Source organism: Hyla sarda, chromosome 3 (assembly GCF_029499605.1).
Source record: "Hyla sarda isolate aHylSar1 chromosome 3, aHylSar1.hap1, whole genome shotgun sequence".
Lineage (NCBI taxonomy): Eukaryota > Metazoa > Chordata > Amphibia > Anura > Hylidae > Hyla > Hyla sarda.
In genome coordinates this window covers 437,472,288-437,500,218 of record NC_079191.1, presented here as the reverse complement: position 1 = coordinate 437,500,218, position 27,931 = coordinate 437,472,288, and the positions used below count along the sequence as shown (strand labels likewise).

At 47.7% G+C, this 27,931-nt stretch overlaps 1 protein-coding gene across 2 annotated transcripts in view; it reads left to right on the top strand.

The window, feature by feature from the left end:
* The window catches only part of BABAM2 (BRISC and BRCA1 A complex member 2), a 271,976-nt gene that overhangs the window by 14,423 nt on the left and 229,622 nt on the right, over positions 1 to 27,931 (top strand). For both annotated transcript variants that reach the window (XM_056568576.1, XM_056568575.1), the window contains exon 4: positions 18,896 to 18,990. In XM_056568576.1, the coding sequence (XP_056424551.1) occupies positions 18,896 to 18,990 (95 nt within the window). The remainder of the gene's footprint in view (positions 1 to 18,895; positions 18,991 to 27,931) is intronic.

Genomic DNA, 27,931 nt, shown 5'->3' with positions numbered 1-27,931 from the left:
CATATTACCCCCGGCAGGTAGGGCTCCTATTTAAACAATTACCACCCTAAGAAGATAGGTTAGCCCCTGTAAAATGCAGGTCCTCCCTTATGGAGTCATTGGGCAAGTTAAGGTATTTCACAGCTAGAGTACTTACATCTCCCTGCTGCAGCCTATAACCAGCCTTCCTTGCGGGATGTGTGCGATAGGTGACGTCATCACACACGCCGCGCAGGACGTCAGCGTCCCGACGTCCTGCGCTGCGGATGCGATGACGTCACCTATCGCACACATCCCTCCAGGAAGGCTGGTTATAGGCTGCTGCGGGGAGATATAGGTACAGTAGCAGTATGTGCCGACGTGTGTGAAGTCTTCTGGCATTAAGCGCTGTTTGCCCGAAGCAGGACATGCTTGAAATCACCTTCCCGATACTGCATGTCCCCGGCGTCGGGCGATACAAATTCCACATCCCTGAATTGTTCGGACAATTACACAAGCTGTGATACCAAATATGTCTATTAATTTTTTTTCTTGAAAAATGGGAAAAGGAAGAGTGGGGTGACTTGAATTTTTAATGGGGGAAGGGATTTTTTAAAATATTTTTTAAAATTATTTTATGGTCCTATCACAAGCCAATAAAAGAGTGATCTCCAATGTCCATCATTACTGTCAGATTACTGTTGCTGATAGCAGCGGTCATCTGCCCCTTATGACACGGGCCCGCCCCAAATTTCCCTCACCCCCCCCATACAGTTTTCATATAAAATTACACAGAAATGTAATAGTAATTGAGGCCCAATGTGTCAGAGATGCTTAGTGTATACAGGAAAACGTCAGGGACAAAGCAGAGATATAGAGGGGTTAATAAGGATTAGAAAAACTTATCTTCCAGAAAAGTGCCACTCTTTGTCCTCAGTTTGTGGGTAGTACTGCAGCTTAGTTCCTTTGCAGTAAAAAAAAACCCTACAACACACAACCTGAGGACAGATGTGGCGTCATTTTTAGAAGAAAGCAGCTATGCCTTTCTAATCCTGAATAACCGTTATAATACTAGATATACCCTGTCCTCAGGATAGTGCATATCTATCTGATTGCTTTGGGGGGGGGGGGGGGGGGGGTCCGACTGCTCCAGTGGCTCCCACAGAGAATGAATAAAATGGCAGTGGAAGACTCCATTTCCTGTTCTAAAGATTACGACAGGTCCCAATAGTCCGACCCCCCCCCCCCCATAAATGTGTTTGAGGAAGTTTGTTTTGTACCTGTCTCCACGGTGATCCATTACTCTGGATCAGCTGGTTATAGTCATATAGTGATAGATAACATCACAAAAATCTTTTATTGTTAGAACCAAACAGTACGCACTTCTGGGCATAGGAGCCCCTTTATCAGGTGTACTGGCGTGTAACGGAGATTCGTGTAATTCCAGTACACCTGATGAAGGGGCTCCTATGCCCAGAAGTGCGTAGTGTTTGGTTCTAACAATACATTTTTTTTGTGATGTTATCTATCACTATATGACTTAACCAGCTGATCCATAGTAATGGATCATCGTGGAGACAGCTTACTCTGGATCAGCTGGTTAAGCCAGCTAGTGATAGATAACCTCACAAAAATCTTTTATTGTAGGACCAAACACTACGCATTTCTGGGCATAGGAACCCCTTCGTCTGATGTACAGTACACCCGGATCGGGTCTCAGAAGTGATCAATCGCGATGAATCCCTCAGCCCCTGTACTACAACCCCCATCATGGAACAGAGTCTGTTCCATGATGGGGGTAGTAGTACAAACACTAATGTAACCTCCCAAGCCACCAGCAGACTTCTGGTTCCAAGTCTGTTCCATGATGGGAGTAGTAGTAGTCCTGGCTGTAGGAGTCTGTAGGCAGAGGTGTTAAAGCGTCCGTACATGACGGATATTATAACGGGTCTTAACGGGTGAATATGCCCGTTATTTGGACAGACATTATTCAGCCATTAGCATCCGCTAATTCACCCATCATTAAATGTCTGTTAATACATTATAACGGCTGTTTATTAACGGGTGAACTTCATAGTGTGAAAGCAGCCTTAGTACATTTTTATACCTTTTTTTTCCCCATATGCATGAATGTTGTGAAACTTTGGCGGAAAAGAATGTAAAAATGAAGCATAGAAAACAACATCAATTTTTTTGAAAATTCACTGGAAATGGTGAACAGGGTGAGGAAACAGGGAGATGACAGGACACAACATTAACCTCTTCATGACCCTGCAAATTTTGATTTGTGGCTCATATTTCTTTTCCCTTCTTCCATTCTAAGACCCACAACTTAAATTTTTCCCCTGACAAAGCTGTATCAGGGCTTATTTTTTTGCAGGACAAGTTGTACTTTTCATTGGCGCACTTTATTTTATAATATCTTATATAAAAAAAAAATATTTATGTAGGGCAAAAAATAAATAAAAATAAAATATGGAATTAAGCAAATTTGTGGGGCAATCATTTTTTTGGGAGTTTCAAATACGGTAAAACTGACATACAAACTGAAACGCCAGTACACCTGATGAAGGGGCTCTTTTGCCCAGAAATGCGTAGTCTTTGGTTCTAACAAAAGATTTTTGGGATGTTATCTATCACTATCTGACTTAACCAGCTGATCCAGAGTAATGGATCATCTCCACGATGATCCATTACTCTAGATCAGCTGGTTAAGCCAGATAGTGATAGATAACATCACAAAAATATTTTATTGTAGAACCAAACACTACTCATTTCTTTGCATAGGAGCCCCTTTGTCAGGTGTACAGTACACCTGATGAAGGGACTCCTATGCCCAGAAACTCGTAGTGTTTTGTTCTACAATAAAATATTTTTGTAATAGAAGCTTTTTTTATAGTCCAAAATTGTCATACCAAAAGTCTGTCACTCCCCATGCGACTTGTTTGTGCGACTTTTGCTATTGATCATTTGTTTTTGTGAACCACCATATGCAGTGCTTTAGACTTAGTTTTCTGCAGTGGGCACTGATTTGCTATCTGCAACTTTTCTCTGAAAGTCGCAAAAAAGTCGCAGTGGCCCTCTTTTAGACTCAAGCTCACACTATTTAAATTCAGCCCTAGAAAGCGGTCTAAACTGGCAGCATGGGCGTAGGAACTCAGGTAAGGGAAGGAGGAACACATTCCCCCGATGAACTCATGTGGTTTTGGTCCTGTAATGACAAACAACCCCCTCCCTGAATTGTTCCCGCTGGCTAATTTTGGATAGCAGGCGGCAGGGGAAGGATGAGGATGCGATCTCTCTGCATCCTAAACAGGTTAAGCTGATTGGGACACCACGCTTTTACCGCGCTTGTCCCAATCAGCTTCCCTGAACTACCGACATAGTGGTATCTGAAATTTTAGATGCCCTGATCAAGTGTGATAGCGGGGTCTAAAGGGTTAATGTTGGACATCGGCCGATGCCTGGCATTAAAAACAGTACATGGCAGTTCGGTAGCCGCCGAAAATTTGCATCACTTTTAGACACCGCGATTAAGTGTGATCTTGGTGTCTAAAGGGTTAATCCCGGACAGCGGACTGTATCCGATTGCACCATGCATGGCCATTTGGGAGGAGGTGAAGGGCATCCCTGGTGCTTAAAGGGGTACTCTGTTGCTCAGCGTTTGGAACAAACTGTTCCGAGCGCTGGAGCCAGCACTGGGAGCTCGTGATGTCACGCCCCGCCCCCTCATGACGTCATGCCCCGCCCTGCCCTCTCATGACATCACCCTCCGCCCCCTCAATGCAAGTCTATGGGAGGGGGCGTGACAGCCATCACGCCCCCTCCCATAGTCTTGCATTGAGGGGGTGGGACATGACTATGATGTCACACCCCTGACATTCCGCTGCAGCATCATAGCCCCACCCACGTCATAGCCCTGCCCCCTTATGACGTCACGCCCCCTCCCATAATCTTGCATTGAGGGGGCGGGGTGTGGTGTCCTGAGGGGGCAGGGCTATGACTCCACAAGCTCCCGGCACCAGCTTCAGCATTCGGAGCAGTTTGTTCCAAACACTGAGCAGCGGAGTACTCCTTTAAAGGGGTACTCCGGTGGAAAACTTTTTTTTTTTTTTTTTTTTAAATCAACTGGTGCCAGAAAGTTAAGCAGATTTGTAACTGACTTAATATTAAAAAATCTTAATCCTTCCAGTACTTATTAGCTGCTAAATACTACAGAGGAAATTATTTACTTTTGGAACACAGAGCTCTCTGCTGACATCACGACCACAGTGCTCTCTGCTGACATCTCTGTCCATTTTAAGAACTGTCCAGAGTAGGAGAAAATCCCCATAGCAAACATATGCTTCTTTGGACAGTTCCTAAAATGGACAGTGATGTCAGCAGAGAGCTCTGTGTTCCAAAAATAAAAGAATTTCCTCTGTAGTATTCAGCAGCCAATAAGTACTGGAAGGATTAAGATTTTTTAATATTAAGTCATTTACAAAACTGCTTAACTTTCTGGCACCAGTTAATTAAAAAAATAAAAATAAAAAAATAAAAGTTTTCACACCGGAGTAACCCTTTAGGAGGTTTAAAAAAAAAAAAAAAAAAAAAAAGAAGGATTAAAACATGGATGGCAGACCAGGGGGAGATTTATCAAAACTTGTGCAAAGGAAAAGTTTCTCAGTTGCCCATAGCAACCAATCAGATCACTTCTTTCATTTTCCAGAGGCCTTTTTACAAATCAAAGCAGCGATCTGATTGGTTGCTATGGGCAACTGCGCAACTTTACCTCTGCACGGGTTTAGATAAATCTTCCCCATTATCTTTTACTATATGACTGATGGATTGCGCCATATAGCCAATATATAGCCAACAAGTCTACAATACACGGCAGTGCTTCGTGAGAAAATGCATGAAGGGGGAAAAAGAATCTCCAAAAATGGCGCTATCCCGAATAAAATGGCATGAAGAGCTCACTTAATAAGCAAACCGTTACTTTATTATAAAAAAGACAGTGTACATGTGTTTACATGCCTTGGATGAACATGTAAACTGTATTTTTATAATAAAGTTCAGTTTGCTTGTTAAGTGAGCTATTCATGCCATTTTATTGGGGATTGCGCCATTTTGGAGATTCTCTTTTTTTTCTCACTTTCCTTCATGCATTTTACTGGATCCGGTGCTACGGTTTCTGGTCAAGCTCACAGCCTGCAATCCCTTTGGATACCCCGCATATAGGGGTGATACGCAAAACCTCAAGGGTTACACCAGACGAGAGTCCATTATCCAGACCCCTCACTAATCCCTTTCAGGGGTGTGGAAATAAAAAAATAAAAAAAACTACTTGTCCAAGGGACTAAAACGGAGCCCAATCTACTTGTCCCCCATGACGATCCACTTGTCCTGGTACATAAAAAAAATAATTTCAACCAAAATAGTCTGTAAATAAGGTCTTTATTGATAGAAACTTAATTGGCAGACCAGTATGTCACCCCATGAGGTGGATCGGGCCCCTCATAAGTAAATCCGCCCCATTAAGTAGGTAGTCCCCCTTTTAGGAGGTTATGTCCCTTTATCAGGTAGGTCCGTCCCCTCATCAGGTAGGTAGGTCTCCTCTAGTAAGTAAATAATGCCCCAGATAGATATGTCCCCTCAGTTGGTAGGAAGGGTGGGCTCCCCCAGTAGGTAGACAGAGCCCCAGATGGACATGTCCCCCATTAGGTAGAGCTCCCCCATATGTAGACAGGTCCGCAGATAGATATGACCCCAATCAAGTAGGGCTCCCCAGTAGGTACACAGGCCCCCAGAAAGATATGACCCCCATCAGGTAGGGCTCCCCAGTAGGTACACAGGCCCCCAGATAGATATGACCCCCATCAGGTAGGGCTCCCCAGTAGGTAGTCAGACCCCCAGATAAATATGACCCCCATCAGGTAGGGCTCCCCAGTAGGTAGTCAGACCCCCAGATAAATATGACCCCCATCAGGTAGGGCTCCCCAGTAGGTACACAGGCCCCCAGATAGATATGACCCCCATCAGGTAGGGCTCCCCAGTAGGTAGTCAGACCCCCAGATAAATATGACCCCCATCAGGTAGGGCTCCCCAGTAGGTAGTCAGACCCCCAGATAAATATGACCCCCATCAGATAGGGCTCCCCAGTAGGTAGACAGGCCCCCAGATAGATATGATCCCCATCAGGTAGGGCTCCCCAGGAGGTACACAGGCCCCCAGATAGATATGACCCCCATCAGGTAGGGCTCCCCAGTAGGTAGTCAGACCCCCAGATAGATATGACCCCCATCAGGTAGGGCTCCCCAGTAGGTACACAGGCCCCCAGATAGATATGACCCCCATCAGGTAGGGCTCCCCAGTAGGTAGTCAGACCCCCAGATAGATATGACCCCCATCAGGTAGGGCTCCCCAGTAGGTACACAGGCCCCCAGATAGATATGATCCCCATCAGGTAGGGCTCCCCAGGAGGTACACAGGCCCCCAGATAGATATGACCCCCATCAGGTAGGGCTCCCCAGTAGGTAGTCAGACCCCCAGATAAATATGACCCCCATCAGGTAGGGCTCCCCAGTAGGTACACAGGCCCCCAGATAGATATGACCCCCATCAGGTAGGGCTCCCCAGTAGGTAGTCAGACCCCCAGATAGATATGACCCCCATCAGGTAGGGCTCCCCAGTAGGTACACAGGCCCCCAGATAGATATGATCCCATCAGGTAGGGCTCCCCAGTGGGCAGACAGGCCCCCAGATAGATATGATCCCCATCAGGTAGGGCTCCCCAGTAGGTAGTCAGACCCCCAGATAGATATGATCCCATCAGGTAGGGCTCCCAGTAGGTACACAGGCCCCCAGAAAGATATGACCCCCATCAGGTAGGGCTCCCCAGTAGGTACCCAGGCCCCCAGATAGATATGACCCCCATCAGGTAGGGCTCCCCAGTAGGTAGTCAGACCCCCAGATAGATATGACCCCCATCAGGTAGGGCTCCCCAGTAGGTACACAGGCACCCAGATAGATATGACCCCCATCAGATAGGGCTCCCCAGTAGGTAGACAGGCCCCCAGATAGATATGATCCCCATCAGGTAGGGCTCCCCAGTAGGTACACAGGCCCCCAGATAGATATGACCCCCATCAGGTAGGGCTCCCCAGTAGGTACACAGGCCCCCAGATAGATATGACCCCCATCAGGTAGGGCTCCCCAGTAGGTAGTCAGACCCCCAGATAAATATGACCCCCATCAGGTAGGGCTCCCCAGTAGGTACACAGGCCCCCAGATAGATATGACCCCCATCAGATAGGGCTCCCCAGTAGGTAGACAGGCCCCCAGATAGATATGACCCCCATCAGGTAGGGCTCCCCAGTAGGTACACAGGCCCCCATATAGATATGACCCCCATCAGGTAGGGCTCCCCAGTAGGTACACAGGCCCCCAGATAGATATGACCCCCATCAGGTAGGGCTCCCCAGTAGGTACACAGGCCCCCAGATAGATATGACCCCCATCAGGTAGGGCTCCCCAGTAGGTAGTCAGACCCCCAGATAGATATGACCCCCATCAGGTAGAGCTCTTCAGTAGGTAGTCAGACCCCAGATAGATATGACCCCCATCAGGTAGGGCTCCACAATAGGTAGACAGGCCCCCAGATAGATATGACCCTCATCAGGTAGGGCTCCCCAGTAGGTACACAGGCCCCCAGATAAATATGATCCCATCAGGTATGGCTCCCCAGTAGGTACACAGACCCCCAGATAGATATGATCCCATCAGGTAGGGCTCCCAGTAGGTAGACAGGCCCCATATAGATATGACCCCCATCAGGTAGGGCTCCCCAGTAGGTACACAGGCCCCATATAGATATGATCCCATCAGGTAGGGCTCCCCAGTAGGTACACAGGCCCCCAGATAGATATGACCCCCATCAGGTAGGGCTCCCCAGTAGGTACACAGGCCCCCAGATAGATATGACCCCCATCAGGTAGGGCTCCCCAGTAGGTAGTCAGACCCCCAGATAGATATGACCCCCATCAGGTAGGGCTCCCCAGTAGGTACACAGGCCCCCAGATAGATATGATCCCATCAGGTATGGCTCCCCAGTAGGTAGTCAGACCCCAGATAGATATGACCCCCATCAGGTAGGGCTCCCCAGTAGGTACACAGGCCCCCAGATAGATATGATCCCATCAGGTATGGCTCCCCAGTAGGTAGTCAGACCCCCAGATAGATATGATCCCATCAGGTAGGGCTCCCAGTAGGTAGACAGGCCCCATATAGATATGACCCCCATCAGGTAGGGCTCCCCCAGTAGGTACACAGGCCCCCAGATAGATATGACCCCCATCAGATAGGGCTCCCCAGTAGGTACACAGGCCCCCAGATAGATATGACCCCCATCAGGTAGGGCTCCCCAGTAGGTACACAGACCCCCAGATAGATATGATCCCATCAGGTAGGGCTCCCCAGTAGGTAGACAGGCCCCATATAGATATGACCCCCATCAGGTAGGGCTCCCCAGTAGGTACACAGACCCCCAGATAGATATGACACCCATCACTGATGGCAGTCATATCTATCTGGGAGCCTGTCTTCGTACTGGGGAGCCCTACCTGATGATTAGGTAGGTCTTCCCATTAGAAAGGGCCCTAGATAGATTTGACCCCCGGCAGGTAGGGCTCCCATTTAAACAATTATACTCCCTAAGTCAGTGTTCTTCAACCAGGGTGCCTCCAGCTGTTGCAAAACTCCAACTCCCAGCATACCCGGACAGCCGAAGGCTGCCCGGGCATGCTGGGAGTTGGAGTTTTGCAACAACTGGAGGCACCATGTTGGGATGCACTGCCCTAAGTAGATAGGTTAGCCCGTAGTGGTAGGTAGGTCCTCCCTTATAAAGTTTGAGTAGGTAACTCACTTTTACGTACATCTCCCTGTTCCCTGCAGGGACTTCCTGGCAGAGGTTGCGCGCGGCGAGTGACGTCATCGCAAGCGCTGCGCAGGACATCAGCGCCCCGGCGTCCTGCGCGGCACGTGCTATGACGTCACTCACCGCGCGCAACCTCTGCCAGGAAGGCTCGCTATGGGCTGCATCATGCGTGTACAGCAGTTTAGTGACGAGGCCCGTCCTATGTGAATTCTTCTTGCATTTAGCGCTGCTTGCCCGAAGTTGTAAAACTGAATGTCCCGGGCGTCGGGCGATACAATTCCCACATTTCCCGCCTTTGTACTTGCAGGATTACACGAGGCGCCATCCTGGCTTTTTTTTGCATTCTCTCTCTTGTTATCGTGAGTAAATGGGTCTTTTATAAAATATTCTCCCAAAAAAGGAGAAAAAGTCTTAGAAAGAGCAGTCAGTATGGTAGTTGTGTGTCAGGTCTTGGCTGCTCTAGCCTCCCCGTCGACCATCAGAACGGCCCAGCAGCACCGGCCTTTGTTGTCCAGCAGGGGGGCAGATTAGCACATTGTCCGTTCTTTCATTGGTAATTTGCATGTGCAGTCGGCCTAATAACCGCGTTACCTGCCTCCAACATGGAGCCTTTCCTGCGTAAACCGTGGGCCATGGCGAGTTTTTCTATTGTATTTTATAGACTGTACAGACCCGTGTGCGGCCAGTGACAGACGTGACAGGACCTCATTGGTGGTAATACTACACAATGTCATGTTCTGGGGATCTAATGTAATGTCGGCCTTATATTCTGTCAGCGCTGATAGCTCAGGCTAAACATAGTGCAGCCAAGAATAGCTGTAATAACCAGGCACACAATAAGCGTGCTATTAACCAGCTGCGCCTGACATTTCTGCCGTTCCCGGTGAGCTCCTGGTAAATGCCGCTTTCTCCATTTAGCTTTGTCTGTAGATTATCAGGCGCAGAACCGACTGCTACTCCCACATTCTCTTCACTCCTGTTTTCAAGGACCTCAGGAATCCTGATTAATTTCCTCCCGATTTCCTCTATAGCGGCGCTCATTTTTATGTGAGATACTCTGCAGTCTCAGCATTATTACAAAAGTTTTCACTATTACTGATCCTGTACTAATCCTGAGTTATATCCTGTATTTTACCCCCATAGCTGTACTCACTATTCTGCTGGTGAGGTCACTGAGTACATACATTACATTACTTATCCTGTACTGATCCCGAGTTATATCCTGTATTATACTCCAGAGCTGTACTCACTATTCTGCTGGTGAGGTCACTGTGTACATACATTACATTACTTATCCTGTACTGATCCTGAGTTATATCCTGTATTATACTCCAGAGCTGTACTTACTATTCTGCTGGTGAGGTCACTGTGTACATACATTACATTACTTATCCTGTACTGATCCTGAGTTACATCCTGTATTATACTCCAGAGCTGTACTCACTATTCTGCTGGTGAGGTCACTGTGTACATACATTACATTACTTATCCTGTACTGATCCTGAGTTATATCCTGTATTATACTCCAGAGCTGTACTCACTATTCTGCTTGTGAGGTCACTGTGTACATACATTACATTACTGATCCTGTACTGATCCTGAGTTATATCCTGTATTATACTCCAGAGCTGTACTCACTATTCTGCTTGTGAGGTCACTGTGTACATACATTACATTACTGATCCTGTACTGATCCTGAGTTATATCCTGTATTATACTCCAGAGCTGTACTCACTATTCTGCTTGTGAGGTCACTGTGTACATACATTACACTACTTATCCAGTACTGATCCTGAGTTATATCCTGTATTATACTCCAGAGCTGTACTCACTATTCTGCTGGTGGGGTCACTGTGTACATACATTACATTACTTATCCTGTACTGATCTTGAGTTATATCCTGTATTATACTCCAGAGCTGTACTCACTATTCTGCTGGTGAGGTCACTGTGTACATACATTACATTACTTATCCTTTACTGATCCTGAGTTATATCCTGTATTATACTCCAGAGCTGTACTCACTATTCTGCTGGTGAGGTCACTGTGTACATACATTACATTACTTATCCTGTACTGATCCCGAGTTATATCCTGTATTATACTCCAGAGCTGTACTCACTATTCTGCTGGTGAGGTCACTGTGTACATACATTACATTACTTATCCTGTACTGATCCTGAGTTATATATCAGACAGGAGGCTCATATCTTGCATTAAACCTTTCTTTTTAATGCCCATAGCAGAAAATTACAGAGAATTTACTTCATAACATTAGAATTTTTTTTATTAAAACTACAACTCCCAGCAGCCCCTGGAATCCCCTCCCCTGGGGCGGAGACCCTATATAAGGGGCTGGCTGGATCTCCTCTTCCTCTTTCTTTCTGCTCATGGCAGCTAGTTAAGTATAACAATTTTATCTTCATTGTTTTTCATATAGAGATTTCCTTTATTGTACCAGGTTACTGGTGTGTGGGGACCCTTTCAAGTGTCCCTATTTCTCCAGTTGTCCTGGTTTTGTTTTTTCCAACTCATTCTATATATTTCTATATATATACTGTCCTATATTTTCTATTAATTGTATTTTAGTGTTAATATTATCTTCCTTTTCAGTCTCTACATTCCCCCTTTGTGTTTTTCACTGTTCCCGGTTCTGTTACTCCGGGTTCTCTCTCCTGTCAGGCGCCATTTTACCCTACTTTCGCGCCGTCTTCTTCGGCTTATTTTCGCCGCTCTCGTCCTTTTCGCGGGCTCTGCAACGTTCGGGGGGCGTGTCCGAGTGACGCGTCCCTTGCGACACGCCTCCACTGAGTCCGCGCGTCCTATCACAGAAGTTCTAGCCGTAGTCTCGCGAGACTACGGCTGTGAGCTCTGCTTACTAGGATCCTCCTCCTCTCACCGTCGCCAGTGTTGTGCGAGCGGTGAGAGGAGCGCCAGCATTTAGGTATTGATCCCAGTGAGTTATCTAAGTTAGTTTATTGCTGTCAGTTAGGCTACTTGTAGCTTCCCCCTTATTCATACTGACATCTATAGGATGGCTGGAGATAATTCTACTCCATTTTCTACCCATGTTAATGAGGCTATTGATATTGAAGCCTCCCAAATTATGTCCGCTTCCCAGATTCAGGACTTGATTACTAAGTCCATTCAGGCAGCTCTGGCTGCTAATGTACGTTCTGACCCCTCTTTGCCCTCTACATCTACTGAGCCAGTTAAGGGTAAAGTGACACAAAAACGCAAACATGTGAACGTACACTACGACTCCCCGGCAGGGGAAGTTTATAATGTGCCCCAGGCAGGACCCGAACCGGCCTGCCGCACCCCGCATCTCAGTGACCTCCCTCGACCCTTGTGCCCCAAGGAGAATATTAAAAAAGGGCTGAAGTCCGCCAGGCGTATAAAACCGGACTCATACAACACGTCTAACGATGAGTCATCTGGTGAGTCGGACACGGCTCAAGCCACGGACTCTGACTCTGATAATGAAGATGCGGGGTTTCAGGCTGACTGTCATGATGCCGAACCTGAAGTGACCAGTGAGGCGATTTTAGACGCTCAGGGACAACCACTCTTCAATCCTGATGAGATCATACATCCTCGCTCAGGTGACTGGGCGCCGCTACCACACGTAGCTCAGTACATAGAACATTGGACTAGACGGTCACTAGACCGCACAAATAGGAACAAACTCAGGGCGGAATGCCCTAGGCCCTATGTGGCCAAGAAGGTGGCGGTCACCCCAGAGATAGACCCGGTCCTCCTTAAGTACCTGACCCGGGCTGGCAAATATTCCAAGAAGGGCATTGAACGGTCCTTCAAATTAATACAGGATCGCATACTAGATCTGCTTGGACCGCTCACAAAGATTCTTAATTTATCTGAACAAGCAGCCTCAGCTGACCAACCGGTAGACTTGTCACAACTTAGAGGTTGGGCCCAGCGCGCGATATGCATGCTAGGCAGCGCAAACACGGCGTGCTCTACCGAACGTCGCCGTTCGATTTTAATGAAGCTGGAACCCCAGCTCAGTCATTTAGCGGAGAATGAGCCCGGACCCTCCGCTGAAGGTCTCCTCTTCGGAGAAGATCTCATTAAGAATATTAATAAGGTGGTCAGCCTATTTTCCAGTCTAGATAAGGCGCAGACCTCACTAAAGAAAACGGGCCAAACTACCAAGGTTTTTGGCAAGGCCGGTAGAGGCAGAGGCCGATCTACCGGCCGCTCAATCCCCTATAGGCCCTATGTTAGAGCTGCGCACCAACAGTTTGCTCCCGCTCAACAACAGTACACGATGCCTGTGGCCCAGCCGGCCCCTTTCTTTCCCCCTCGAGGACGCCCCTGGAGAGGACGTGGAGGCCGCGGATATCCTAGGTCTCGTCCACCGACCGGTGAGTACACACACAATTTCCATTCCACACACAACGGTGGGGGGCAGACTGATGTATTTTTCCCACGTCTGGTCCATGATTACGGCAGACGTGTGGATCCTCAATACGGTAGCAGGCTACCAGATAGAGTTCCAATCTCTCCCCGTACTGAATTATATTCCTCCACCCATTCAGTTTTCCGCTCAAAACATAGTACTCATAGACAACGAGCTCCGAGAGCTCCTGTCCAAACAGGCGGTGATAGAGGTAAACCCCTTGTCCCCCGGTTTTGTAAGCAACCTCTTCTTGGTAAAGAAGAAGGATGGCGGTTATCGCCCGGTGATAAATCTAAGAGATTTAAACCAACACGTGATATATCGACACTTCAAGATGGAGGGTATCCATCTGTTACGCGACCTTCTCTGGCCAGGAGACTGGTTGGTGAAGATCGACTTAAAAGACGCATATCTTACCGTTCCTATTCACCACTCGTCCCAACCGTTTCTTCGGTTTCTATGGAGGGAACGAATGTGGCAATTCACCTGCCTGCCATTCGGATTATCATCAGCCCCTTGGTGTTTCACCAAGTTACTGAAACCGGTGGTAGCCGCGCTCCGGAGCAGGGGGGTACGGCTTATCATCTACCTGGACGATCTACTGATCATGGCATGTTCCAGAACGCAGGCCCTGTTACACAAACAATGGGCGGTTTCTCTGATGGAGGACTTAGGATTCCTCATCAACCACAAGAAATCTGTGCTGACTCCCTCACAAGAACTGGAATTCCTAGGCTTCCTAGTGGATACCAAACGTGCCGTTCTGATGCTACCTACCTCCAAATTAGCTCTGATTCGGAAGGAAATCAGAACGACCTTGCGCAGGGGTCGAGTGTCCCTGAGGATGATTGCATGCATAGTCGGCCTATTATCAGCCTCGATTCAAGCCATCTTCCCGGCCCCACTTCATTATCGGGCCCTTCAACGACTCAAGAACCTTCACATACGCCAGGGTCTCCGTTATGCAGACGAAGTTGCCCTTTGCCCGGAGGCAGTGGAGGAATTACACTGGTGGCTGCGCCATGCCGTCGAATGGAACGGCAAGACTATATTCAATTCCTGCCCGGACATCATAATAGAGTCCGATGCGAGCCGCCAAGGCTGGGGGGCTCGTTGCGGGCACAATAACACAGGAGGGAGATGGTCCGTAGAGGAGTCTCTCCTCCACATCAATGCCCTGGAACTCTTGGCAGCGTTCTTCGCTATCAAGAGTTTTCTCCCTCACAATACCAATTGTTGCGTTCTTTTACGCATGGACAATGTGGCTGCGGTTCAATATGTCAACCGCCTTGGGGGGACGAGGTCCAGGGTACTGGCAGACATCGCATCCGAATTCTGGCACTTCTGCTTGTCCCGGGACATCATTCCTATTGCGGAATATCTTCCTGGTGTGTCCAACACAGTGGCAGACTGGAATTCTCGTTATTTGAGGGATTCCAGCGATTGGACATTAGACCGTTCTACTTTTCGGGCTTTGTGGAATCTTTGGGGTCCCTTACACACGGACCTCTTCGCATCTCGCCTCAATCGACAACTGCCTCACTTCTACAGCTGGAGGCCGGACCCGGAAGCATCCGCAGTGGACGCATTCCGCCAGATCTGGTCACGGGGTACACACTATGCGTTCCCCCCATTCAATACGATCTCCAGATTCCTTCTCCAAGTACTGAATCAGAAGGCGACGGTAGTGTTGATCACCCCTTGGTGGCCGACACAACCGTGGTTTCCCCTTCTCCTAGGGATGACAATCGACTTTCCTCGACTGATTCCCCAGTCACCTCACCTTCTCATGAACCCTATCATGGGTCCTCATCCGTTGATTTTGGAGGGCAACCTTCCACTCCTTGCGTGGTTGGTTTCGGGATCCCGGACAACGGTAGCGACCTTTCACAGTCGGCTAGAGACCTCCTTGCCTTGGCCTGGGCCCCAGGGACTAGATCGGCATATCGATCGGCCTGGGCTTTGTGGGTTCGTTGGTGTGATCAACGGCAAGTTGATGCCGTTCAAGCACCTGTTTCAGTGATAGTGAACTACCTTGCGGACTCTTTTGAGTCTGGGAAATCGTATAGTTCACTCAACGTGTACAGATCCGCCATATCGGCATACCATTGCCCGGTGGACGCATTGCCAGTTGGCAAACATCCTTTGGTATGTAGGCTCTTAAGGGGAGTAAAATATAAGCGTCCTCCCCGTCCTAGATACCAGTCTACTTGGGATGTCTCCCGGGTGTTAGAACTCTTTTCCTCCTGGGCGGATAATAATGCTCTCACCTTAAAATTTTTATCCCTAAAAATTACTACCCTTTTATGTTTAGTGTCTATTAAACGGGTGTCGGATGTTAAAGCGTTGGATATCTCCAGGCGACAGTTTTCGCCGGAAGGAGTACGTTTTTCTGTGGTTCGCAGAACCAAGACAGGACTTCACTCCGTCTTCTATCCCTTTTTTCCGGATCACCCGCGCCTGTGCGTAGTACGCTGTCTACAAACATATGAGGTACGGACCACGCCTCTGCGATCCGAGTCTCACAATCAATTATTGTTATTGTATGTCAAGCCTCATCTTCCGGTATCCTCGGCTACCTTAGCCAGGTGGGTCAGATCAGTCATGGAAATGGCTGGGATTGACATTTCTCTCTTTGGTGCCCACTCTTCTAGAGGAGCTATGGCCACCAAAGTGATTACTTCAGGAGGTTCGCTTTCGGACCTTTTGTTGGCCGCCGATTGGTCGTCCGAGACGACTTTTCGGCAGTTTTATTTTAGGCCACAAGAACACGTTTCTGCATCTGTACTTTGACATGTCTGTTCTTCTGTCTTTAGCTTTAAAATTGCAAGATATGAGCCTCCTGTCTGATATATAAATCGAGATTTTCCTAGCTAACGTGATGGAAAATATAAGTTATATGAAGACAGGAGGCGAGTATCTTCCCTCCCGACCCCACCCTGTCATGGTGTTCCTTTCTCGTTTCAGGATATTGAAGAACGGGACTTCCTTCTACACAGAAGAATCTGAGGAGACCCTGAATTACAGTGGTTATGCTTTTCTGTTCCAGTTCGAACACAGTTCACGGAGGCCCAGTTGGCCCTGACGACCAGGTTCCAGTTGAAACACAGTTGCTGGGGGCCCAGTTGGCCCTGTCGTCTAGTTCCGGAGATGGAGTTCGTTTACCGTCGGAGTGTATCCGGGGTATCAAGATGTCGTGCGCTGTTCCGAAGTTCGCACGAAAGAAAGAGGAAGAGGAGATCCAGCCAGCCCCTTATATAGGGTCTCCGCCCCAGGGGAGGGGATTCCAGGGGCTGCTGGGAGATGTAGTTTTAATAAAAATTTTTCTAATGTTATGAAGTAAATTCTCTGTAATTTTCTGCTATGGGCATTAAAAAGAAAGGTTTAATGCAAGATACTCGCCTCCTGTCTTCATATAACTTATATTTTCCGTCACGTTAGCTAGGAAAATCTCGATTTATATCCTGTATTATACTCCAGAGCTGTACTCACTATTCTGCTGGTGAGATCACTGTGTATATACATTACATTACTTATCCTGTACTGATCCTGAGTTATATCCTGAAGCAACAAGGCTTCAGAGCTGACATCTCACAGCATTCTTCTTTGATGTATATATAGAGCTTTTTCTGCATTTTTGCACTTCGATTGTCATTGTTCCTCTGGATCCTGTACAGTCATATAATGTAGGGGGATAACTATCTGCCCCCCAGAAGCTCAGCTCGGAGGGTATCTAAAGAACAGCCCAGGACTGAGATGTAGGTTGTAGTGATCGTGGTGACTTTGGATGGTGCAGTGTGTAGGTATCGGCTTCCTCCATCGTATGGTTGTGACCCGTCATGTGTGGCCGCAGCTTCCTTTGTGGCTTTCTTGCGCAGTAACGCTCGCTCTGGCAGCCGCTGCCACAGTATTATATTTTCTGTCAATCATCTGTAATTCACCCTCAGTTACTTCTATCTTGGTAGGATCAGCCACAGGAAGTCCTATGCTGCCTGCAGATTGTCAGCGCTCAGCAGGGACCTAGTGTAGATAAGAGCGCCACCCGCAGGAGCTCCGGAGACAGTGACGTGGTCAGCGGAAGGATGGACTCCCTGAGATAACACTATATAAGAGGCTCAATATTCTTCTGTTGATAAAAAAAAAAAAAAAAAAAAAAACATTTTAGATCCATGACACAGTGTGCCTCCCCTCCATAGCGGTGTCACCCAAGCTTCTCCTCCAGAACGGTGTCACCCAAGCCTCTCCTCCATAACGGTGTCACCCAAGCCTCTCCTCCATAACGGTGTCACCCCAGCCTCTCCTCCATAGCGGTGTCACCCCAGCCTCCCCTCCATAACGGTGTCACCCAAGCTTCTCCTCCAGAACGGTGTCACCCAAGCCTCCCCTCCATAACGGTGTCACCCAAGCCTCCCCTCCATAAAGGTGTCACCCAAGCTTCTCCTCCATAACGGTGTCACCCCAGCCTCTCCTCCATAGCGGTGTCACCCCAGCCTCTCCTCCATAGCGGTGTCACCCCAGCCTCTCCTCCATAGCGGTGTCACCCCAGCCTCTCCTCCATAGCGGTGTCACCCCAGCCTCTCCTCCATAGCTGTGTCACCCCAGCCTCTCCTCCATAGCGGTGTCACCCCAGCCTCTCCTCCATAGCGGTGTCACCCCAGCCTCTCCTCCATAGCGGTGTCACCCCAGCCTCTCCTCCATAGCGGTGTCACCCCAGCCTCTCCTCCATAGCGGTGTCACCCCAGCCTCTCCTCCATAGCAGTGTCACCCCAGCCTCTCCTCCATAGCGGTGTCACTCCAGCCTCTCCTCTATAGCGGTGTCACCCAAGCCTCCCCCTCCATAACGGTGTCACCCAAGCCTCTCCTCCATAGCGGTGTCACCCAAGCCTCTCCTCCATAACGGTGTAACCCAAGCCTCTCCTCCATAACGGTGTCACCCAAGCCTCTCCTCCATAGCGGTGTCACCCAAGCCTCTCCTCCATAGCGGTGTCACCCAAGTCTCCCCTCCATAGCGGTGTCACCCAAGCCTCCCCTCCATAGCGGTGTCACCCAAGCCTCCCCTACATAGCGGTGTCACCCCAGCCTCTCCTCCATAGCGGTGTCACCCCAGCCTCTCCTTCCATAGCGGTGTCACCCAAGCCTCCCCTCCATAGCGGTGTCACTTTTATGTCTCTTCTCCCTGTCTGAGCAAACAAGACAATGATTGGTGATGACGGCTGACATTATCTTTTACATCGCTTGGTTGTGACTGCAGGAGATCAGCTCTGGGTTGCATCATCCCCTCATTATGTGACCCTTCCCAATTATCAGTGTTTTCCAACCAGTATGCCTCCAGCTGTTGCAAAACTACATCTCCCAGCATGCCCGGACAGCCAACGTCTGTCCGGACATGCTGGGAGTTGTAAATCTGCAAAGCTGGAGGCATACTGGTTGGGGAACACTGCTCTGAGCATTGCTGTTGGTCTCCCATCCACTGCCCAGACCATGATACCTGCTGCTTAGCATTAACATGCTGGGAGTTGTAGTTTAGCAACAGCTGCAGCTTTGTTTCTTCCCTATGGCGTCTCCTGTTATATATCATTGTTTTCTTGTTTCATAGGGGATATCATGTTCAACGCGCAATACCCAGAATTACCTCCAGATTTCATCTTCGGGGAAGATGCCGAATTTCTGCCTGAACCTTCTGCTCTCCCGGTAAGTTTCAGAGACACGTGAATGTTTCATTAACCCCTTAACAACCAAGGACATACATTTACTTAGCACACCAGGACCTACATTTACGTCCTGTACATGACCGTGAGCATCAGCTTGGTGCTCGCGTCATGCACTGCAGGTCTCAGCAGCCGGGGACCCGCTGGTATTGGCGGACATCAGCGATCGCGCCAATGTCCGCCATTAACCCCTCAGATACCATGATCGATACAGATCACGACATCTGCGGCAATGCGCATGTTGAAATAGATGATTGGATCACCCGCAGTGCTGCTGTGGGGATCTGATCATCTAAAATTGCGGCCGGAGGTCCCCTCACCTGCCTCCGTCCGTCTCCCGACGTCTCCTGCTCTGGTCTGAGATCGAGCAGATCAGAGCAGAAGATGACCGATAATACTGAGCAGTGCTATGCCCTATGCAAAGCACTGTACAGTATTTAGCAATCAAGTGATTGCTATAGATAGTCCCCTATGGGGACATAAAAAGTGTAAAAAAAAATGTAAAAATAGAAAGTAAAAAAAATTTGAAAAATCCCCTCCCCCAATAAAAATTTAAATTGTCCCTTTTTCCCATTTTCCCCCCAGAAAGCATAAAAAAACTAAATCAATAAACATGTTTGGTATCGCCGCGTGCGTAAATGTCCGAACTATCAAAATATAATGTTAATGATCCCAGATGGTGAACGGCGTAAACGTAGAAAATAAAATAATGTCCAAAATTGCTGCTTTTTTGTCACATTTTATTCCCCAAAAATTATAAAAAGGGATTTAATAGTTTTTTATCAGCAAATAAGGTATGAAAAAAAAGTACAGATCACAGCGCAAAAAATTATCCCTCATACCGCCCCATTTATGGAAAAGTATGTTTTTTAAACATACTGATTTTCTACAAAAAGTTTGAGATTTTTTAATTGGTACAATAATAGAAAAGTATGTAAAGATGGGTATCATTTTAATCGTATTGACCCACAGAATAAAGAACACATGTCATTTTTTCCGTAAAGTGTACAGTGTCAAAACGAAACCCTCCAAAATTTGGTTTTCATTTAAATTTACTCCCTAAAATTTTTTTTGTGGGTTCGCAGTACATTTTATGGTAAAATGAGAGGTGTCATAACAAAGTACAAATGGTCACACAAAAAACAAACCCTTATATGGGTCTTTAGATGGAAATATAAAAAAAGTTTGGGATTTTAGAAGGCGAGGAGGAAAAAACAAAAACGCTAAAATAAAATTGGCCTGGTCCTTAAAGGGGGTCTCCACCCCTAGACATCTTATCCCCTATCCAAAGGATAGGGGATAAGATGTCAGATCGCCGTGGTCCCGCTGCTGCGAGTTCGCTCTGCACGTAATGACGGGCAGTACAGGGGCCGGAGCATCGTTACGTCACGGCTCCGCCCCTCGTGGCGTCACAGCCCGCCCCCCCTCAATAAGTGTCAATGGGAGGGGGCGTGGCGGTCGTGGCGGACCGCCACGCCCCTGCCATAGACTTGTATTAAGGGGGCGGACCATGATGTCACGCTGCTCCGTCCCCTGTATCGCCCGTCATTACGCACAGAGCGAACTCGCAGCGGGGTGCCGCAGCGGCGATCCCGGGGGTCCCCAGCAGCGGAACCGTGGCGATCTGACATCTTATCCCCTATCCTTTGGATATGGGATAAGATGTCTAGGGGCGGAGGGCCCTTTAAAGGACACAGCCCATTTTCATCTTAAAGGGGTTCTCCAGCATAAGGGGATTTTAGTACGTACCTGGCAGACAGTAATGGACATGCTTAGGATGGATCTGCACTTGTCTTGGGGCTAAATGGCTATGTTGTGAGATTACTATAACACTGTGGCTAGCTTTCTGTGAACTTGTATTTCCTGTTTTCAGTTTTCCTAAAAATCCCATGATACCATTTTCCTCCCTCCCACACATCAGCCACCCCAGCCATTGAAACATAAATGAGCTGCCTACCTGTGGTTTTCAATCAGGGTGCCTCCAGCTGTTGCATTACTTGCAGATTGCTCTCTCCCCCATTGAAGCAGACAGGCTCCCTGTCATCAGCTGACTAGTGATGTCAGGTCTCGGCCACTTTGCCAGCTAGGAAAAATCCGAGTCAACAGTCATTTTGTATGCTGGTAAAAATAAATATTGGGATGAAAATCACATAAGAATTGTGAGAAATCCGTCACACACAGGTACAAACACTATATTATGGATTACACTAACTTTACAGCCCCTGTAGCATAATAAATAAATTAAATTCCTGGAATACCCCTTTAAGGGGTTAAGGACACTTTCGTAAATACTGCATCTGCCGCATATCGGAAGCTGTGTTTAACTATTTATTTGTATTGATTTATCAACATAAAATCTGCAGCATCAAATCCACAGCGGATACGATATGTCTGACAGTACTCTAAGGGTAGGGTCACACACATGCACAAAATCTGATGCACTGCGGGAAATATTTTGTTTATTTATATAGCGCCTACAGATTCCGCAGCGCTTACAATAATGGGGTACAAACAAAGACAAGTATCAGACATAATATTACACAATAACTATTCAAACAAGAGGTGTGGGGATATGTTGGGGATATGTTGGGGATATGTTGGGGATATGTTGGGGATATGTTGGGGATATGTTGGGGATATGTTGGGGATATGTTGGGGATATGTTGGGGATATGTTGGGGATATGTTGGGGATATGTTGAGGATATGTTGGGGATATGTTGAGGATATGTTGGGGATATGTTGGGGATATGTTGAGGATATGTTGGGGATATGTTGAGGATATGTTGGGGATATGTTGGGGATATGTTGAGGATATGTTGAGGATATGTTTGGGATATGTTGGGGATATGTTGGGGATATGTTGGGGATATGTTGGGGATATGTTGGGGATATGTTGGGGATATGTTGGGGATATGTTTGGGATATGTTGAGGATATGTTGGGGATATGTTGAGGATATGTTGGGGATATATTGGGGATATGTTGAGGATATATTGGGGATATGTTGAGGATATGTTGGGGATATATTAAGGATATGTTGAGGATATGTTGGGGATATGTTGGATATAGTAAGGATATGTTGGGGGATATGTTGGGGGATATGTTGAGGATGTGTTGGGGGGTGTGTTGGGGATGTGTTGGGGATATGTTGGGGATATGTTGGGGATATGTTGGGGATATGTTGAGGATATGTTGAGGATATATTGGGTATATGTTGAGGATATGTTGGGGATATATTGGGGATATGTTGAGGATATGTTGGGGATATATTAAGGATATGTTGAGGATATGTTGGGGATATGTTGGGGGTATGTTGGGGATGTGTTGGGGATATGTTGGGGATATGTTGGGGATATGTTGGGGATATGTTGGGGATATGTAGGGGATATGTAGGGGATATGTTGGGGATATGTTGGGGATATGTTGAGGATATGTTGGGGATATGTAGAGGATATGTTGGGGATATGTTGGGGATATGTTGAGGATATGTTGGGGATATGTTGGGGATATGTTGGGGATATGTTGAGGATATGTTGGGGATATGTTGGGGATATGTAGAGGATATGTTGAGGATATGTTGAGGATATGTTGGGGATATGTTGGGGATATGTTGGGGATATGTTGGGGATATGTTGAGGCCAATTAGAGACTGTTATAGGCCTGTCTGATGAGATGTGTTTTCAGGCCACGTTTGAAACTATGGATGTTGTTGTTGAGTCTGAGGGACTGAGGGATGGCATTCCAGAGAACCGGTGCAGCACGAGTGAAGTCTTGGAGACGGGAGTGAGAAGTTCGGATTATAGAAGATGTTAGTGTGAGGTCATTAGCAGATCGGAGAGAACGTGTAGGATGGTAGACAGGGATGAGAGAGGAGATGTAGGGAGGTGCAGCATTGTGGAGGGCTTTGTGTGTGAGACTGAGAATTTTGTACTGTATTCTGGACTGAATTGGTAACCAGTGTAGTGACTGGCACAGGGAGGAGGCGTCGGTGTAGCGGAAGATGAGTCTGGCTGCGGCATTAAGGATGGACTGGAGAGGAGAGAGTTTGGAGAAAGGAAGGCCTATTAGTAAAGAGTTACAGTAGTCGAGGCGGGAGGGAATCAAAGCAATAATGAGAGTTTTAGCAGTTTCAGTAGTGAGAAACGGGCGGATTCTGGAAATGGTTTTTGAGATGCAGGTGACAAGAACGTGAAAGAGACTGAATATGGGGAGTGAAAGAAAGATCAGAGTCAAGTATAACTCCAAGACAGCGAGCCTGCTGCCCGGGAGTTATGGTAGTACCACATACCGAGATGGAAATGACAGGGTTAGGTACAGGATCAGTTGATGGAGAAAAGACAAGAAGTTCTGTTTTAGAAATACTCTGCATATCCTCCTATGAGAAGACACAGAGGGCTACCCTGTGGCCGTCCTGTGTGTACAGTGAGGTTCGGAGGCGGGGCCAGGCTGGCCCCGCCTCCAAACCTCACTGTACACACAGGGCTGCTGACGGGTAGCTCTATTTGCCTTCTCGCTCGCACTGTATTTCCCGCTGTGCAGCGTGAATATATACGCTATGTGTAACCTTACCCTGAAATGGTTTTCTGGGACTTTAATATTGATAGTCTGGGAGTAGCCAGAAGGGATCTGATCACATGACCCAGTTACAGTAATGAAACACAGGGATGTAGCTGTTCTGGAATAAAACAGATGTCGCCGTAGGACTAGTGATGGTGAGTGTGCATGATGTGGGCAATAAAACCTGGAGTGCTTCCGTTGATTTCAGTGGGATTCTGGGATTCCACGCCAGATTTTTCTGCGGCCGAAATCCTGATTCCGGCGCCCGCAGAAGGAATAGACAAGTTTATTCTTTTTGTGGATTCCGCAAAGGAAATACATTTCCATCTATGAGACAATTTATTTCTGGGCGGTCCCAGCCCGGGCATATTCTACCGGTGATGCGGACATTCCTCCGTGTGAACATAGCCTAAGAATCAAAAAATTTTTGCTGCATTTACAACTTTATTTCTTCCTTTATGAACGGTGCTATACAAGGAGATGTTGAAAAATGACGTATAAATCAGTGTTATAAATAAATCCCCTGAGAAATAGTAAAGCAAAAAGATTGTCACATACTCAGCATCACCGCCTGCTAATGGTCCCTCTTGGATCTGTATACAAACTAGACCTTATTGCGGGTATTCCATCTTAGAAAAATGTATCCCCTATCCAAAGGGTAGGGAATAAGTGCCAGATCAGTGGGGGTCTGACTGCTTGGCCCTTTTTTATTTTTTTTAAACATTGTTATTTTTACAGAGTCAGTCATAATCCTCTCGGGATCATTTTATGTACAGAAATGTCTCAGTGCAGAAAGGGTTAAAGGGGTACTCCGGTGGAAAACTTTTTTTTATTTTTAATGAACTGGTGCCAGAAAGTTAACCAGACTTGTAAATTACTTCTATAAAAAAATAAAAAAAAACGTAATCCTTCCAGTACTTATTAGCTGCTGAATACTACAGAGGAAATTCTTTTCTTTTTGGAACACAGAGCTCTGTGTTGACCTCACGAACACAGTGCTCTCTGCTGACATCTCTGTCCATTTTAAGAACTTAAGTCCAGAGTAGGAGAAAATCCCCATAGAAAACATATGCTGCTCTGGACAGTTCCTAAAATGGACAGAGATGTCAGTAGAGAGCACTGTGCTGGTGATGTCAGCAGAGAGCACTGTGGACAGACAGAAAAGAATGTCCTGTGTAGTATTCAGCAGCTAATAATAGAGATGAGCGAACTTACAGTAAATTCGATTCGTCACGAACTTCTCGGCTCGGCAGTTGATGACTTTTCCTGCATAGATTAGTTCAGCTTTCCGGTGCCCCGGTGGGCTGGAAAAGGTGGATACAGTCCTAGGAAAGAATCTCCTAGGACTGTATCCACCTTTTCCAGCCCACGGGAGCACCTGAAAGCTGAACTAATTTATGCAGGAAAAGCCATCAACTGCCGAGCCGAGAAGTTCGTGACGAATCGAATTTACTGTAAGTTCGCTCATCTCTAGCTAATAAGTACTGGAAGGATTATGTTTTTTAATAGAATTAATTTACAAATCTGTTTAACTTTCTGGCACCAGTTCATAAAAAAATTAATAAATAAAAAAAAATAAAGTTTTCCACCGGAGTACCCTTTTAATAGACTGGGAGCATTGCGCACATACACAAAGTCACACACACTCACCTAAGAGACTCCCGGTCCGGTACTCTACCTGCTCCATGCAGCACTTCCTCCTCATCATCACCTCCGGCTGCTGCTGGGAAAGTCACAGGAAAATGAGGCTGAATAGTATTTCCTGGTACAGGATTCGCTGATGTGGTAACACGCGCTCCGCACATGAGCCTCTTATCGTCACAGACAAATAACCCTTCCAGGACGGCAGTGTAGCTGCTGGTGGCTCTTGTCTCCATGACACGCTTTTATTATTTTTTTCTTTCCCTGCACCATATGGCACCAAATACGTCAAGGAATAAAGGATCAGCTGGAAATGCCGATGATGTGTTTTTATAGTTTACGAGAGATAAGATTCTGTTCACGTGTGCGTCATCGTCTTCGTAAGAGCCACCTTCGCAGAGTCTATATTTTGTTATGTGAAAAATAGCGCAGCATCTAGCACCAGGGATGTGGCTAAATGCCGGAAGAATTCACATATAACGGGGAAAGACTGTCAATTTACATATGACAGGTGTATGCTGCAGCCTATAGCAAGCCTTCCTGGCGGAGGCGCGCACGATAAGTGACGTCATCACACGTGCCGCGTAGGACGATGGGACGCTGACGTCCTGCGCGGCGTGTTCGATGACATCACTCACCGCGCGCACCTCCGCCAGGAAAGTGCTCAAACTTGGTTACTTAGTACCTGCTAACCACTAGTTGCTAACCTATCTAATTAGGGCAGTGCTTCCCAGCCAGGGTGCCTCCAGCTGTTGCAAAACTACAACTCCCGGCATGCTGGGAGTTGTAGTTTTGCAACAGCTGGAGGCACCCTGGTTGAAACTTAGGGTGTATAATTGTTTAAATAGGAACCCTACCTGCCGGGGGTCATATCTATCTAGGGCCTTTCTACCTACTGGGAAGGCCTACCTAATCATCAGGTAGGGCTCCCCAGTACGTAGACATGCCCCCAGATAGATATGACCCCTATCAGTGATGGGGGGTCATATCTATCTGGGGGTCTGACTACCTATTGGGGAGCCCTACCTGATGGGGCTCATATCTATCTGGGGGCCTGTGTACCTACTGGGGAGCCCTACCTGATGGGGCTCATATCTATCTGGGGGCCTGTGTACCTACTGGGGAGCCCTACCTGATGGGGGTCATATCTATCTGGGGGTCTGACTACCTATTGGGGAGCCCTACCTGATGGGCATCATATCTATCTGGGGTCTGACTACCTACTGAAGAGCCCTACCTGATGGGGATAATTTCTATCTGGGGGTCTGACTACCTACTGGGGAGCCCTACCTGATGGGGATCATATCTATCTGGGGGTCTGACTACCTATTGGGGAGCCCTACCTGATGGGGGTCATATCAATCTGGGGTCTGACTACCTACTGAAGAGCCCTACCTGATGGGGGTCATATCTATCTGGGGGTCTGACTACCTATTGGGGAGCCCTACCTGATGGGGGTCATATCTATCTGGGGTCTGACTACCTACTGAAGAGCCCTACCTGATGGGGATCATATCTATCTGGGGGTCTGACTACCTATTGGGGAGCCCTACCTGATGGGGGTCATATCTATCTGGGGTCTGACTACCTACTGAAAACCCCACCTGATGGGGATCATATCTATCTGGGGTCTGACTACCTACTGAAGAGCCCTACCTGATGGGGGTCATATCTATCTGGGGGTCTGACTACCTATTGAAGAGCCCTACCTGATGGGGGTCATATCTATCTGGGGGTCTGACTACCTATTGGGGAGCCCTACCTGATGGGCATCATATCTATCTGGGGGTCTGACTACCTACTGAAGAGCCCTACCTGATGGGGATCATATCTATCTGGGGGTCTGACTACCTACTGAAGAGCCCTACCTTATGGGGATCATATCTATCTGGGGGTCTGACTACCTATTGGGGAGCCCTACCTGATGGGGGTCATATCTATCTGGGGGTCTGACTACCTATTGGGGAGCCCTACCTGATGGGGATCATATCTATCTGGGGTCTGACTACCTACTGAAGAGCCCTACCTGATGGGGGTCATATCTATCTGGGGGTCTGACTACCTACTGAAGAGCCCTACCTGATGGGGGTCATATCTATCTGGGGTCTGACTACCTACTGAAGAGCCCTACCTGATGGGGATCATATCTATCTGGGGTCTGACTACCTACTGAAGAGCCCTACCTGATGGGGGTCATATCTATCTGGGGGTCTGACTACCTACTGAAGAGCCCTACCTGATGGGGGTCATATCTATCTGGGGTCTAACTACCTACTGAAGAGCCCTACCTGATGGGGATCATATCTATCTGGGGTCTGACTACCTATTGGGGAGCCCTACCTGATGGGGATCATATCTATCTGGGGTCTGACTACCTACTGAAGAGCCCTACCTGATGGGGGTCATATCTATCTGGGGGTCTGACTACCTATTGGGGAGCCCTACCTGATGGGGGTCATATCTATCTGGGGGTCTGACTACCTATTGGGGAGCCCTACCTGATGGGGGTCATATCTATCTGGGGGTCTGACTACCTATTGGGGAGCCCTACCTGATGGGGCTCATATCTATCTGGGGGCCTGTGTACCTACTGGGAGCCCTACCTGATGGGGATCATATCTATCTGGGGTCTGACTACCTACTGAAGAGCCCTACCTGATGGGGGTCATATCTATCTGGGGGTCTGACTACCTATTGGGGAGCCCTACCTGAATGGGGTCATATCT